The 16,043-nt window shown below is 34.3% G+C and overlaps 1 protein-coding gene across 1 annotated transcript in view; it reads left to right on the top strand.

Annotated features, from left to right (window-relative positions):
• The window catches only part of CDC73 (cell division cycle 73), a 129,588-nt gene extending 116,857 nt beyond the window's left edge, over nt 1–12,731 (top strand). The window contains exons 15-17 of the mRNA XM_014794123.2: nt 3,108–3,208; nt 8,450–8,591; nt 9,575–12,731. Coding sequence (XP_014649609.2) covers nt 3,108–3,208; nt 8,450–8,591; nt 9,575–9,611 — 280 coding nt within the window. The 3' untranslated portion in view covers nt 9,612–12,731. The remainder of the gene's footprint in view (nt 1–3,107; nt 3,209–8,449; nt 8,592–9,574) is intronic.
• The last annotated feature ends 3,312 nt before the right edge of the window (nt 12,732–16,043 follow it).

The following is a 16,043-nucleotide window of genomic DNA, read 5'->3' as shown; positions in this document are numbered from 1 at the left end:
TCCTCTCAAGAATTCACCAGAGTAGTTTTTATGTTATCTTGCTCCTCTGCTAACCCTGTGAGACCTAGTAGGATCTGGGTGACCTCTATCCAGCAAATTCCCTTTAGTTTGGTGGGCTTCTTGGGCTTTCAAGTATTGTATGGTACAAGTTACATCATAAAATTAAGAGTCCATTTAATAGTGTGCTCCGTTACCAAAGATGGTTTTGGCAGTATGGGGCATATATCCCATGAAAGGAGGAAGTTTTTAATTTAAGATTTAGTTTTAACCTTAGAGATTTTGAGCAGGTTAAGAATTTTAAGCTGTGGTTTTTCACAATAACTTTGATCGTCTTTTGCTTGAATAGAAGGTAATCGTTATTTCATGTTTTGTTGGATGTATAGAGTCTACATTTAATGCCGTGGTTATGAAAGTGTGGTCTGTGGACCTTTGGGCATTCCCAGGACCCTTTCAGAGAGTTGTAAGGTCAAAACTATTTCCATAATAATATGACTTTTCTCATCATTTGTCAGTCCTCCTATAAGAACAATAGCATAAGCAGTGCAGAAGTTGGACCATTTATTTCCCTCTCCTCACACCTCCTTTCCCTCCTCTCTTCCTTGCCCCCTTTCTCTTCTGGCTAGTGGACTGTTCTCTAGTATGCCCATGCACTTCTGTTTCCCCATCTGTAAAATGGGGATAATAATGGTACTCACCTCATTGAATTGTTTTGAAGATTAAATATGTTTATATAAGTAACATGTAAAGTGCTTAGAACAGCACTGGCATCTAGTAAATGCTTGGTAATCTTTTTTTTTTTTTTTTTTTTTTTTTTTGTGAGGAAGATTGTCCCTGAGCTAACATCTGTGCCAGTCTTCCTCTATTTTGTATGTGGGACGCCACCACAGCATGGGTTGATGAGTGGTGTGTAGGTCTGCGCCCAGGATGTGAACCCGGGAACCCTGGGCTGCTGAAGTGGAGTGGGCGAACTTAACTTCTATACCACCAGGCCGGCCCCCTAATGTTAACTGTTACTGTCAATGTTGTGGTTTTGTTTCCGCCTCTTTAGTTGTAGGCTTAAACTGTTTATGGCAGTTGTACTTATTATAATTTCTCAATTTAATTAAGTATTTTGTAAATGAATGAAATATGAGGGCCTAGAAAGAGATTTGTTATTTTAGGAAAACAAAGTTGAATGGTTGGAAAGACAAGTTACTTTGAAAAAAACTTACAGAATTTAGGGTGAGTGAAACAACTGTAAAACAATTGGAAAAATTAAAAAGTCTAGATGATTTCTGTACTCAGATTACTTTCCAAATAATCGGAAGAACTGAACAATAAGGCCTTGGGGCTTCATAAAATGGTTGGTGAATTACTGTAATTTATAATGTTTTTAATTAAAGTAAAATATTTAAGATGTTTGAATTGTTTTAATTAAAGTATACTTGACATAAAATGTTATATTAGTTTCAGATACACAACATAGTGATTCAATGTTTTTATACATTACAAAATGATCACCATGATATGTCTCGTTACTGTCACCATATGAAGTTACTACAATATTGTTGACTGTAGTCCCTATGCTGTACATTATGTCCCTCTGACTTAATTTATTTTATGACTAGAGGTTTGTACTTCTTGATCCCCTTCACCTATTTCATCCATCCCCCAAAACCCCCTTCCCTCTGGCAACCACCAGTTTGTTCTCTGTATGAGTCTGTTTCTGTTTTGTTTGTTCGTTTTTGTTTTTTAGATTCCACGTGTAAGTGAAATCATACGGTATTTGTCTTTCTCTGTCTGACTTATTTCACTGAGCATAATACCCATTAGGTTTATCCATGTTGTCACAAATGGCAAGATTTCATTCTCTTTTATGGCTGAGTAATATTTCATTGTATATATATACCATGTTTTCTTTACTTATTCATCTATTGGTGGACACTTAGGTTGCTTCCATATCTTGCCTATTGTAAATAATGCTGCAGTGAACATAGGGGTGTATATATCGTTTCGAATTGGTATTTTCATTTTCTTTGAACATATACCTAGAAGTGGAATTGCTGGATCATGTGGTAGTTCTATTTTTAATTTTTTGAGGAACTTCCTTACTGTTTTTCATAGTGCCTGCACCAGTTTACATTCCCACTAATGGTGTATGAGGGTGGGTTCATCTTCTCCACGTTCTTGCCAACACTTGCTGTTTGTTGTCTTTTTGATAATAGCCATTCTGAACAGGTGTGAGGTGATATCTCATTGAGGTTTTGATTTGCATTTACCTGAAGATTAGTGATGTGGAGCATCTTTTCATGTGCCTGTTGACCATCTGTATGTCTTCTTTGGAAAAATGTCTATTCAGGTCCTCTGCCCATCTTCTAATCGAATTGTTTGCTGTTGTTGTTGTTTTGATATTGAATTGTATGCGTTCTTTATATATTTTAGGTATTAATCCCTTATGAGATATATGATTTGCAAATATCTTCTCCCGTTCGTCGGTTGCCTTTTTGTTTTGTTGATGGTTTCCTTTGCTGTGCGAAAGCTTCTTAGTTTGATGTGGTCCTATATGTTTATTTTTGCTTTTGTTGGTGTTGCCTGGGGTTTCAAATCTTGAATTTAAGTCTTTTATCCATTTTGAGTTTATTTTTGTATATGGTGTAAGAAAGTGGTCCAGTGTCATTCTTTGGTATGTAGCTGTCCAGTTTTCCCAACTAAGATGTATTTGAATGTTAAATGATTTTCTTTTAAAACCAACTTTTTCAATTAATAGATCAACTACTGTTCCTTATTGCGTTGAAAAAGTGTGCTCTTACTCTGATTCATAGAATTAGAGTAGCCAGAGATAAAAGGCTGAAAATATCGCATATGAGGATTGTGCGTGTAATTATGTTTAAAAGACTTAGGTGCAAAAAACAGATGCAAGGTTAGTATAGCAGTCATTAATGTACCCTAATGGTAACATTGTGATCAACAGTTATGGTAATATACTTCACTTGCCTCACAGAAGTGTTGACAGGAGACTACATCACATGAATAATTAAGAGACTCGTTCCTTAAGGATTTACTGTAACCAAAGCTGGTGTTTGAGATATTCTCTCTCCGCTCTCCCCCCTCCCCTTTTCTATGTCTAGGGACCGAGTTGTGGCAGTTTTTGTGCAAGGTCCTGCGTGGCAGTTCAAGGGTTGGCCATGGCTCTTGCCTGATGGATCACCAGTTGACATATTTGCTAAAAGTAAGATTCTCTTTATTTTTGCTGCTTATCCAATATAGAAATGCTCTTGCTTTGTTTAAGAGAAAGAGCCCTCTATGGGTCTGCATATGTGATGTGTGTATCAAAGGATTCCTATTAAGTAACATATATAATGTTAATTTTTAAGCACTTGTGAAATATTTTTAAAGCCTTTTTTTGAATGTTAATGTTTTCTGTGTATTTACATCTAGAAGTGAATTATCACCTATCCCCCAACATTAATAATTACTTTTTAGTTTGCTTAAAAATCGTTAATATTGTTGCATGTCCATACATTTTTATTAAAATTGATGGCCAGTTTTTAAGTGGGTTGACTTGCTGAACCATAATGTGTAGCTGTAATTTGAAATGCCATATGGCTTTGCTAGCTCTTCATTGCCTGGAATGATTATAGCACGTTTGGCTTCTTCTCTTCATTCAAGTCCCAGCTTAAGTATTATCTCCTTTAAAGAATCCTTCTCTGTCTGTCCTGGAAATAGCCGTGACCTCCTCCAGTTACTCTCTCAGCTGTTTGATTTTCATGATAGGACTTAATCAATGCTTAATCTTATCTTATTTTTATATCTTTATTGTAAGTTGTCCCTGATTAGAATGCAAGTTCCATGATGAGAGGAGCCTTATCTGCCTTGTGCACCCTTGTATCGTCAGCACAGAAGAGTGCGTTCAGTAGATGGCTCTTAAATGAATGGATTTCATGTGGCTTGTCTTTTATTGACCATATATATATTTTTATATATTGATATACAAAAAGTAGATGACTTTAGCCTGTGTTTTTGCTGGTAGGGATATTCCAATTGTTATTTAATTCAAAAACCCAGTTAAGTTAGTAACATTAGTAAAATTGCTTTTTAAAGAGCATTCTCATGAAACAAATATGTTTATTAGAATTGACAACTTTAGTTATTACGAATGTAGATTGTGCTCGAAATCCAGCATTTTTTAGCAACCTCAGTTTTTTTAGTGGTACCACCGTTCTTCCAGGCTAGAAACTGCCCGAGCTTGAAAGTTGTAATCGTTTATTTTCCTACCTTCATTTGTTTTTGAGAATGAATTCTAATATTACTAATATTATGATAGATTTTTATGTTATTTCTGAAACTTGAGTAATGCACAGCATTGATAAATAGAAGATTAAAGATATAGAGCGAATGGGAACTTTAATGAAAGTAAAATGTCAGTGAACATGAGTCTTGTGTTTTACCTACTCGGCTGCTGTGTTGAATAGTATTGTAATGAAAATGATTACAAGGTCTTCAAGATGTAAATGCTCTCTAAATTTTATTCAGAGTATAACAGTGTTTTAATTGTTTTGTTCGGATTGTTAGTCTTCTGATTTAGATAAGAACTTAGAGACTTTTTTTAAACAGTTATCCTGAATGATTTTCTTCTGTGAATTATTCTCTTTCTCTTCAACCTTCTTTCTTACTGATTCCTTTCTATCAGCATTTAAAACGAAAATACTCTTGCCCCTTCCATGTCAAAACAAACAAAATAAAACCCTTTCTCCCCTTGACTTTACCTTTCCTTCCAGCTCTTTCTCTTTTTCTTTTACAGCTAAGCTTTTGAAAGAATTGCCTCTACTCACTCACTTTCTGTTCAATTCTTAGTCCACTGGAGTCTGGCTCTCTTGCTCTCTACTAAACTGTTCCCACCAAACTCGCCAGTGACCAAATATTGGATACTTTTGACCTCCTTATCAGAATTTGACTCTCTTGACCCATTTTCGCCTTTTTAAAATGGTCTTTTCCAAGACCTTATGCTTGCTCAGGCTCTCTAGCTACTTATCCTCTGGCTTTCAACAACATGTTTATGTTCCGTTTCTCTTCTTTAATTATAAATACTCTCTCAAGGAGATCTGATAGCTTTCAGTCACCATCTATATCCCCTATTCTAAAACTTATTTCTCTAGCTTGATATTCTGGGCTGCCATGTCTCACTGATTACCAGATAACTCCTTTGTAAGGTCCCATTTGTACATCAGACTCGTCCTGTTTCAGATGGAATTGATTGTCTTATACTTTCCCTCATCCCCAAACGGTTTTTTTCTTCTCAATTAGTTTTTTTAGTAATTGGCTTAAGCCAGAAACTTAGGAATATATTATCTCTTAGCTTTTGGTTGGTCTCCTTGCTTTCACTCTTGCCTCTTCCAGCTTCCCCCCTTTTTCCCCATAACACACATTGAGAATGATAATGTACATATAGCATAGAGGGAAGCTGAGGGTATGTGGGTGCATGTATATGGGCCTTGGTAAAGAAGCGTATATTCTCTTCATATTACATAATAATAAAATACAAAATGTTAGAGAAGATATTAAATATTGAATAGTATAAAATTGCCAAATAAAATCTTTTCAAAATTATAATGAGAAATTTGAGCTTGTCACTGGATATAGCTTTTTCTCTTTCCTTTTTTTTTTTTTTTTTGGTGAGGAAGATTTGCCCTGAGCTAACATCCATTGCCAATCCTCTTCTTTTTTTGCTGAGGAAGATTGGCCCTGGGCTAACAGCCATGTCCATCTGCCTCGACTTTATATGGGACGCCTGCCACAGCATGGCTTGACAAGCGGTGCGTCAGTCCACGCGTGGGATCCGAACCTGTGAATCCCAGGCCACTGAAGCGGAGGGTGTGAACCTAACTGCTATGCCACTGGGCTGGCCCCTGGATATAGCTTTTTTAAAAATTATTTTTTATTCTTGAAATGGCCACATACATTTTTGATCCAGAGTTTTAAATGATGATTTCTTCAGATTTTTGCTAGTTGTCATTGAGAAAATTTTTTTGTTTAATAATCTTCAGTATTATGTTGTCCTTGTGTCATTTGACATGCTATCATTGTATCTACTACGTATTATTCAAGAGCATCTTTTCTATTTCTTTTGCTTCTTTGTTCCCACAAAGAAATGTTGACAAGATTCATGCAATTTGCAAAAAGTGAACAGTTCTGAATTGTGTGAAGTATTTTGCTTTAGTATTCACTGTGCCACCAGATAACTGGCAAGTCTTATGAAAGAACTTCGTCTCTTCTATTTTTTACTGAAGTTTAAAAACTTCAAGTCTTTTTCTGGATAAGAAAGATGTTTTCTAGTAATGTCTTGGTGTAAGTTTGCTTGCCACCATTGCTTCATGCTAACAATATATTTTCTGTGATGAGAGAAACTTTCTGTTTCCTCATTTGTGACTTAAACTTTTTGGACTCTGATATCTTACCTTTAATTTTAAAAGTTGTCTATTCTGGTGGAGAAATAAATACTATATAAACTAAATCTATTGAGATTTAAGGGGAACTGTAGGCCTTTGTAGCTTTAGATAAGTCATTTTTAAAAGTATAACTTATATGTATTTTTAAGAATGAGTTAAAGCAGATCATATTGCGAAAATAGAAAAGCAAAACATGTAAGTAGAATAGGAAGTATTGAGATGTTGATTTTATTTAATTTAAAAATTTTTAAAAATTCAGAAAGTATTTTTTATACAGCTAAATCAGTATTTTGAAAATGAATTTTCTGAAGCCATAACAAATAGCCCCTTTAATGAATTAAATTTAAAATGGATAATGTATCTGATGAAGGTATCTTTATTTATAAAAGCAAATAATTTAGAAATAATGCTTATGCTTATGCGTTTTTTTGTGGTCACAAATGATTCATTTTGGATTTCCATCGAGAATTCGACCTTGATTGGTTGTTAACATCAAAAGCCAGGAAGCCAGCAGCAGTATGGAACAGGCAACCCATACTGGCTATCAGCAAAAATAAGAAATAAACTATTTTCTTTTTAGAATCTGCTAATACTAGATGATAATGATGATAGTAACAATCATCTTATGTATTAGAGAAAAAGTAAAAAATTGAAAGGAGACATCTTACACGTGCACATGTAAAACAAAAGCTCCACTGATGGTAAACTGATTTCAAATGCAGTAATAAACCAGCTAGGATGATTCATTGGGATGGTCAAGGAGAGAAAAAGATTGCAAGTCAGTATTTGATGGCCCACCTGCTAACCTTTCGCAGCACACACCAGTTGGGAAGTTTTACCCAAGAGTCTTTTATCTGCCCAACACCCAGAGTTATCTTTTAAAACTGAAAATCAGATCATTTCATCTTCTTGCTTTAAACTTTCCAGTGGCTTATTATCACATTTGGAATAAAATACAGATTTTTTACCATAGCCAAAAAGGTTCTCCATACATACAGAACATTGCCTACGAAAGAAGTTAGGTTTGTTTGTAGGGCATTCCAAGCTTGTTTCTACCTCAGGGCGTTTGTATCAGCTGTTGCCTCTGCCTGAAATCCTGGCCTCCTAGATCTTTGCTAGACTCACTTTTTATATCATTTAATTATCTACTTCTAGGTAACCTTCTCAAGAGGCTTTCCAATTTTTTCTTTTTCCCTTTTCATCATTTCTTACTGGTTTCCATTTGTTCTCACTTCCTAATTATCTCTTAGGTCTTTTTCTTGCCATACATATGTCTTCTCCCCAACTGATCAAATCTCTTTCTTGTTTTAGATTAACTAGATTGTATCAGCCTCTGCTAAACACTTTGCAGTGATTCTCCATGTCTCTTAGATAAAAGTCCAAACTCCATAGTGTGGCCAGCAAGGCCAGCATTGCTCCGAACCTCTGTGGTCTTACCCCTTGGCCGTTCCCTCTGTTACTTCGCACAATGCAATTCCATTCAATTGCTTCAGTTCCAGACTAAAGCATTTTCTCTTTCAGCAGGCTCTTCTTACTGACTCGGTCAGTTTTGTTCTGTGTTTGCCTAATTCTTACTTCACCTTTAGGTCTTAGATTAGACATCACTGCCTATGCAAGCCTTTTCTGAATTCCATGGTCTGGGTAAGGTACTCTTTTGTGTTTCTCTGATAACCTACTACCTATATCATTTGAATAGTCTTTTTCTTATTATTATCCTTCACTGGACCATATGCATTTTATCTTACCTTATTCCTCATTTCAGTCCCCAGTGGCTGGCTGGCTGGCATGTATAAACGCTCAGTAAATACTTGTTGAATTGAATGTTTTTGAGGATACCACAGTGCTTAGCATCTATTTCAAAGATCACTTTGGTTATAATAGAGCTTCGGTTGGTGAAAGAAAGATGTTTTTTTTGTTTTTGTTTTTTTAATTGTTGTCTGTGTTGGGTATTTTTATTCTTTTATAAAATATTTTCATAATTTTGATTGCAGTGTGAATAAAAAATATTATTTCCCCCCATTTAGTTAAAGCCTTCCATCTCAAATATGATGAAGTTCGTCTAGATCCAAACGTTCAGAAATGGGACGTAACAGTACTAGAACTCAGCTATCACAAACGTCATTTGGATAGACCAGTTTTCCTACGGTTCTGGGAAACATTGGATAGGTAATTCTGATCCTAAAATGCACTTACTTCTGCTTTATTGTAGTAGTTTCCTGTCTCATCAGTTAGATTTTAAGTTCCATAAGGGTGTGAACCATATCCCCCAATTCCCCTTTTCGAACATTGTTTAATTTAATGCTGATCTACAGTGGATAATTAACAAAAATCTTTGATATATTGACTCTAGAAACAGATGGAGAAAGGGCTTCTAGCTTGGTAGAAAGAATACTAAACTCTGAGTCAGAAGACCTAGATTTTAGTCTTGATTTTGTGATCTGTCTCTAATGAGCTGTGTAACTTTTCTGAACCTTGTTTTCTGTCTATCCAAGGAGCTTGGATTAAGTGACCCTACATTCTGTGCCAGCACCAGAGAGTCTCTGACTCTGGGTTTGAGTTATGGGTAGCTCATGAAAGGAATTCAGTTTTTGAATTTATTTTAGTTACTAGTATAAATAGAGTTCTTAAAGCCCTTTACCACAATACCAGTTTTGTAATGGGAAAATTTAAGAACAGCATATGATCACAATTAATAACACTGAATCTGTTGTTCTTGTTGAGGTGCCCTTTAAAATCTGTAACTTTCTTGGTGTAAGTCTCTCACTGAATATTATGGGTTTCTTCAAAGTCAGAGGTGATTCATACATATTATCATTGATATTATATTAAATTATTATAATTGATTATAACTGATAATATATTATAACGATTATAATTGATAGTATATTAAAGAGAAACTTTTATTATTCTAGCAAGAAGCTCTTAGCTTATAGAATTTAATAAGAGGAATGTTTCTTCTAGCCTACTTTAGAAGTCCTTATATTCCCAAAGGTTACAGTATCAGGTTTTCAGTTTTTTAGAAAACAAAACATCCTGTTCCACTGTTGATTTTAAGTTTTTAAAAAATGTCAACTTATTTTTACATATAATATTCTAAAAATTCTAAAATTCCTATTATCATTATAACCTATTATGATATTATTTTTCAGGTACATGGTAAAGCATAAATCCCACTTGAGATTCTGAATTACTTGGTTTCCCCTTTTTCTGGAAATCTGGATTAAGAAGCATGGATATACCTTGATCAAAAGACTGAGACTCAAGCTTTATGAATTTACCAAGAATTTACAAATGAAGAAGGTCACAGATGGATCTTTTATAAGACCTTATTTGATGCTTCATGCTTCAAAGGGATGATGCTTGTCATCCTATAAGCAAACTTTTTGGCTTACAACTATTTTTTTAATATTAGCCTTCTAGTCTGTAATGGAAATTGTATATTTTGATAGAAGTTTTTTCTCCATTGGTTAAATTAGCATTACTTAAAATTTGTTTCTTTAGAAAATAAATACAGGTTATAAATGTGTGTATATTTAGAGGTTATGAGGCTCTCTCAGCCATCTTGCTTCTGATTTTTCATTGCTCTATAATTCCTTTTATTGAAGATACTGTGTTATGACTGGTATTAAATTTTGGTCTCTGGAACTTCCAAAACCAAGCAAAGGGATGTGACTATTTTGAATGAATCAAAATGTCAACCTGTATGTATACTATATCTGTACTTACTCTTTATTTAAAAAGGAATAATGAAAAATCAAGAACAATTCTTCAGCTTTGGTTGAACTGTTCAGCCTTTTCAAGACTTCTTTACTTATAATGAATACATCAAATGAATGTACATTCTTCTCACTGACTTTGGTGATTTTAAAACTTAGAATGATATATTTCTATCTGTGATATCTTTCCAGTTGAAAAATCTCAAAACACAGATTAAAAACCTAATAGGCTATAGTACTTTTTATTTGGGGAGCCAGAGTATGATTTGGGGGAAGGAAGTTTATTAGTCCTACTGCAGTATAACTTTAACTTCCGTATCTTTCTCGTAAGCCCACCTTTGGTTCTTCCTTTATGTGGTATAGGATTTTGAGTCTTCTCTTTCTAGGCATGTTGATCTTGGAGTTCTTATCATCTGTTATCCCTAAATATTGATGAACTCTCCCAGGCACCAAAGAACACATTTGCTTAATTAAGTGTCTGAACAGAAACAAGATAAAAACACTGGTATTTTTATGTGCATATTCAATATCATATAAAATATAAAACCTATATTTTAACTTAGTAAAATATTTTACTACTTCTCTACTTTAGACAGAGTGTTGTTGCATCCAAGGTACAATGAATGAGCATTTTCGTTGAGTCTTGATTTCACCCGTTACTTGAAAGCAACTTGGAACCTTTACTCCAGTAAAGAGTTTTTGTCATTAGAATTGTTGCTGATCATTCATCTTATGTCATTCTTTCTCCATTTTTTCCCCCAGTGATCTTTCTTAGGTTAACGTATTTTTTGTAGCTCCTCCTTATGTTAAGCTGACATAAGCTAGCCTCATTTTGAAATTTAATGCTATCATAAAAAGGAGAAGCATTTATTATTTATTTTTTAAGTAACCACAAAAATCCATACCAATAGTGAATAGAAAAAAGTATTTATTCATATGGAATTCACTAGATTCTTCAGAACAAAAGCAGCCAGCATTTTAAATTATTAGATTTTAGGATATTTATAAAGTTTGAACTGATTCTGCCCCCCTTTTCTTCCTTTCTCTGCATCCTCTCTTTTTGAAAATAAAACTCAAATTTGTTCACAGTAGAATTTTTCAGCATATAAATCTGTTTTCAAAATAAATTATGTATTGTATAAACGTTCTCCATGATGAAATAGTGAAGGACTAGAATCTGTGATATTTTAATGTAAGCTTACTTGTTAAGACTACTACAGGTGGACGCGAACTACCTTTCTATAAAGATTTTTAGTATTTATACTTATGTCATGTATGAAATTTACTTGATACATGTGGTTAAAATTCGGAACATCTACTTTAAACAGGGTTTATTTTTCTACCTTGAATTTGCCTTATGTATATTCAAAGGCTTCTGGAAATACTGTAAGGAATGTTAGGAAAAGTAGAAATATGCTATGACATGTATTTTAAAATCAAACCCTTAGTATGTACTTATTTTGTCTTTTTCTTTTTTCGGCAGTTCAATCCCTTATTTAGGTCCATGTAGTTATTTTTTAGCCGTTAATTCTAAAAAAAAACCTTTCAGCCCATCACTGTTCATTGTCTCATGACTCCAAGTCCTACAGCAGCACCTGTCTATCGCAGTGCCTTGCACATAGTAGGCATTCAGTAAATATTTACATGCGTGAATGAGTGATGTATTTTCAGTGTAAGTGATTTATTACAAAAAAGTGCTTTGACTATACTTGGTCTTGGAGTTTGAAAATACAGAATTACAGGGAACGAAGAGGCATATGCAGTTGTTTCGATGGAAATGAAGTACACATTAATAAACTTGACTTACCCATAAGTTACTGTTAACTGGAGACACCCTTGTCCCACTGGTGAAAGAAAGCTCCATTCCTTTATTCATAAGACACTCTTCTGAGTCACGTGACAGTAAGAAGCTTGTAGGTTTCCATCAATCTCTCTCAATCCTGGCTGCACATTAGAATCATTTGGGGACCTTTTAAAAATATCATTGCCTGAATCCTGATTCTGATTTAATTTGTCTGGGACAAGACCTGGTCATCAGTATTTTTTAAAAGTTCTTCAGGCAATTTTATGTTCAGAAAGGATTAAGAATCTCTGGTTTAATTTGTTATTGAAAACAATACCAGTATTAAATGTTGTGTTTCCTCCTCCTTTTCTCCTTTTTTTTGTGGCCACCCTTTGCACTAGACCATCCCCATTATTGGTGGTATTGGCCTATGGTTCCACATGACAAATTCGTCTTATTTATTTAATATAGGAGTATTTTGCTGTTTAATATTTAAACAATGTTTAATATATTTCATTATAAACTAGTATTATAGTTTACGATTTGTTTCCCATGTGTCCATATTCTTTACTAACTTTTTTTTTAACAGCAGCATGACAACAATCCATACAGAAATAACTAATTCATAATAAGGAAAATTTCATTAAATTTTAAGTAGGAAGGAAGTAAAGTATTAATTTCTTATCTGCCATGCAGAATTAGACAAATAGAGTTGGTTATGAAAGGAAAGAGGCATACTTTTTAATTGGTCTACACAGAAAAATAAAAGTAAATTATTCATTTAAATAAAATTCATTATCTAATAAACATTGAAGGAAATATTTTTCCTAAATAAAAGTTTTTGTGACTCCTAACAAAATTAAAGCGATGACATTGTTCTTTTTTGGAGGGTGGGAAGGTGGTATTTAGTTGCCGTATTTCTTACTATATAATATAACAATTCCATTTTATCAGTGTTAACAATAGAAACAATGATAGGATTTACATATGTGGCCAGAAATAAAGTGCCACTTTGCCAGATAACTATTATCTGAATCTTAGTTGTTGAACTAATTAGTTTATAAAATTCTTTGCAACCAGAGGTATATTTTATAATATTACAAATACAGCAATTACAAAAGCTGGTCAAAATTAAAGAAAACATGAAAAATAAATTTAACTACATTAGCCTTAATATTACTTGACTGAATTTTTATTATTCACTTAGATTTGATATTCAACTGGTTACTCTAACCATAGTATATTAACTTTAGAAATAAAAGAGTGAGAAATGACTGAATTTGACTTAAATTAACCATTGGATCAGAAATTTTGACATGCCATGTCCTATATGTTCTGGCCCAATTCATTGCCACATTTGGATTTATATTGACCCCAGCATGGTTTCTATATTAATACGTTGGAATAATAACTAAGGAAAAATTGAAAATGTATAATAGGTGTACAAAAAATTATATTTAGTAAATGCGTAATAGGTAATAATACTTTCAGGTTATTGATCTGTTTGGGTTTATATGTATTATTTTAGGTAGTGTTTATAAGAGTATCTTGGGAGTTATAAATGTGTGACATTTAAATGAGTAAACCTAATGAATAAACCTAGTTTTGTTGCCAAAATTCAAAAAGTGGGATGATAGTATGTCAAATTTAAGTAAATGATCTCTGTGAGTTTTGTTTGCCACTGAATTCCTTTTCTGTCCACTTTAAGTTTACTAAAGCTGCTTAACCTCCAGTTTGGTTATAGTGCTTAATATGTGATGCAGCTCATGTGTTGGGTGTAGGCACTATAAATGATTGTTTAGCCACCAGTTTGCATTATTTCTCAGTTGAAGTGGGTCTTGAATGGAGCTTAAATTTGGGCTGTGTGACCTGATAAAATGTTATACTCATTCTGATTCCATTTCAGTGGATTTTTAAATTTCAGGTTTAATTGTAAATAAAACATTTTGTAGCACTTTACATTAAGAGTCTCGGGGACGTTCACACCCCTACCCCATCCCTAACCCCCCAACCAAAAAGATCACATTTGACCAGGAAGACAAAAACTGTATTGTAGGGTAGGATATGGATGATGAAAGTCTTCACATAAAGTGATTCATAAGATTTTCAGTCATGGTATTTCTCTGTTGTGGAAATAAATGCAGTGTAAGTTTTCACTTTTAAAACAAATGAGTTAGGTACATTTGTAGTCTTCTTTTCTGTTAATGAGTTAAATAATGTAGAGAATCATGGTTCTTCATAAAGGTAACAAGCTACATGCTCTGCTGAACTTATTGTTGGTTATGGGCAAATTTCCCATGTCCTCATTGTTGTAATAGGATTAACACTGTATCCTGGTAAATTACATTATCTGTACAGTTTGAGCATCATGATTTTAACATGTTATAGTTTCAAAACAAGCTGTACTCCCATATAATCAAATCATTAACAGCATCATCATATTGGTGCCAGTAATAATGTGTGAATCTTCTGCAACAAAATTTCTCAAATGAGAAGTTTAATGGGCCATATTCGAACTTAATTTCCATTCAATTCATAAGTGCCCACTAAATATGTGTTTTATTCTGCTCTTCTGTTCCTTTTATCATCTGCTCTTGAGTGAGCATCCGCATAACTAAAATAGGTATAGCATGAGTTGTAAATGCTGTTGAATTTTTTTAAAGCTCAAAGGTGCTAGTGTATAAATAACAGCACATTGCCAAATAAGCTTTTTTCTCTCATTTTCTAAAACTTTCCTTTTATATTTAATTGTGTAATGATCCGCATTAACAGTGGGTTGGAAGACTTTTCCTCTCAATTTTCTGAAATGACCATAAAAAGTATTATAAAAAGTAGCTCCGGAGAAGGCTGTGTTGTTGAGTCTGTCTCATAATTATTTGTAAATCCTTTGGCACAGAATTATTTATAGTTTATAATTCATCCTCATCCAGAAAATGTTGATTTATATTACATAACTAATGTATATAGGGCTGGGGCCATATGAAACAAGACATCTGAGAGATTCTCTTTATCACATTTGGATATTTTATTAGGCTGTGCTTCATTTGCCAAAAAATTCCAAGTGGAAACATTCGGTTCTACGACATTCACTGTGATGAAATACGGTAATGTATACTCACAGAAGAGCTGCCTTATTGAGGTTACAGTGTTAATTAAACATGTAAATATGGTAATGGCATCTATTTCTCTTTTTCAAGTTGTTAAATAATATAAACACGTTCAAGTCTGTGTGTGTGTAGTGGTTGGGGGAGATGAAGTGAGCTTACTCAGGCCTCCTTAGTTATTTCAGCACAGTTGGGTGTCACTCATGTTGATGATGGGTTTGACTGTAAAACAGTTTTCAAGTATTTGTGATTCTTAGTTATGTGTTTTTATTTCATAATGCACCATTGAGTACCAGAGGGAAATGTAAGGGTTACTGATGGTGAAATAAAATAAATTGAGGAGCAGTAATGTAGCTGAAAGCAAGCTGATGTAGGAATTTGAGGAGAAAGAAGAAATTATATGGGAACTCAGTGGGAAAATATAGTAGGGTTTGGGCAGCAAGATATCCTCTTGGGGTTTTGGTCATAAATTTAAGTAAAACTAGGCAAACCTGTGGAGCAATTTTCCTCCAACAGCATTTAGCTGCTTGATTGCAGATGTAGAAAAAGCAAATAGCTAGATTTTTAACTTTTGATGGAAGTAGAAGCAGGCCAGGGAGTTGAAGATATTTGCAAGGTGATGATTCTAGTACCAAAACATAGAATCTAAGCTTTTCAAGGAATAAATGAAAGAGAGGAGGTGGTGGGTTGTGAACAAGTGGTGCTGAGCCATGGACTAAAGCCTCAATGAAGTTAGGCTGGAAGCGAGCCTGCAAGACGAGCAGGCCCGAGCATGGGGTGTGAGAGATCAGGGTGTCAGAGGGATACGGTATTGGTGAGAAGTCGAGACCTCAGAAGTGGCTGAGCTAGGGGGAGGAGATCTTTGAGGCGAGTCAAGAATCTGTGAGGCCATGGGTGTTTCTGCAAGTGCTGAAATAACTGGAAAGGACGAGTAGGGGTGGCAGGAGGACAGCCACAGCCTAGTGACTCAAGTTGATAGCAGCAAGAAGATGGTGACTGGATAGCATGAGGTTTA

This window comes from Ceratotherium simum, chromosome 36 (assembly GCF_057802395.1).
Source record: "Ceratotherium simum simum isolate JZ-2026a chromosome 36, ASM5780239v1, whole genome shotgun sequence".
Lineage (NCBI taxonomy): Eukaryota > Metazoa > Chordata > Mammalia > Perissodactyla > Rhinocerotidae > Ceratotherium > Ceratotherium simum.
This window is presented reverse-complemented; position numbering and strand designations above follow the sequence as displayed.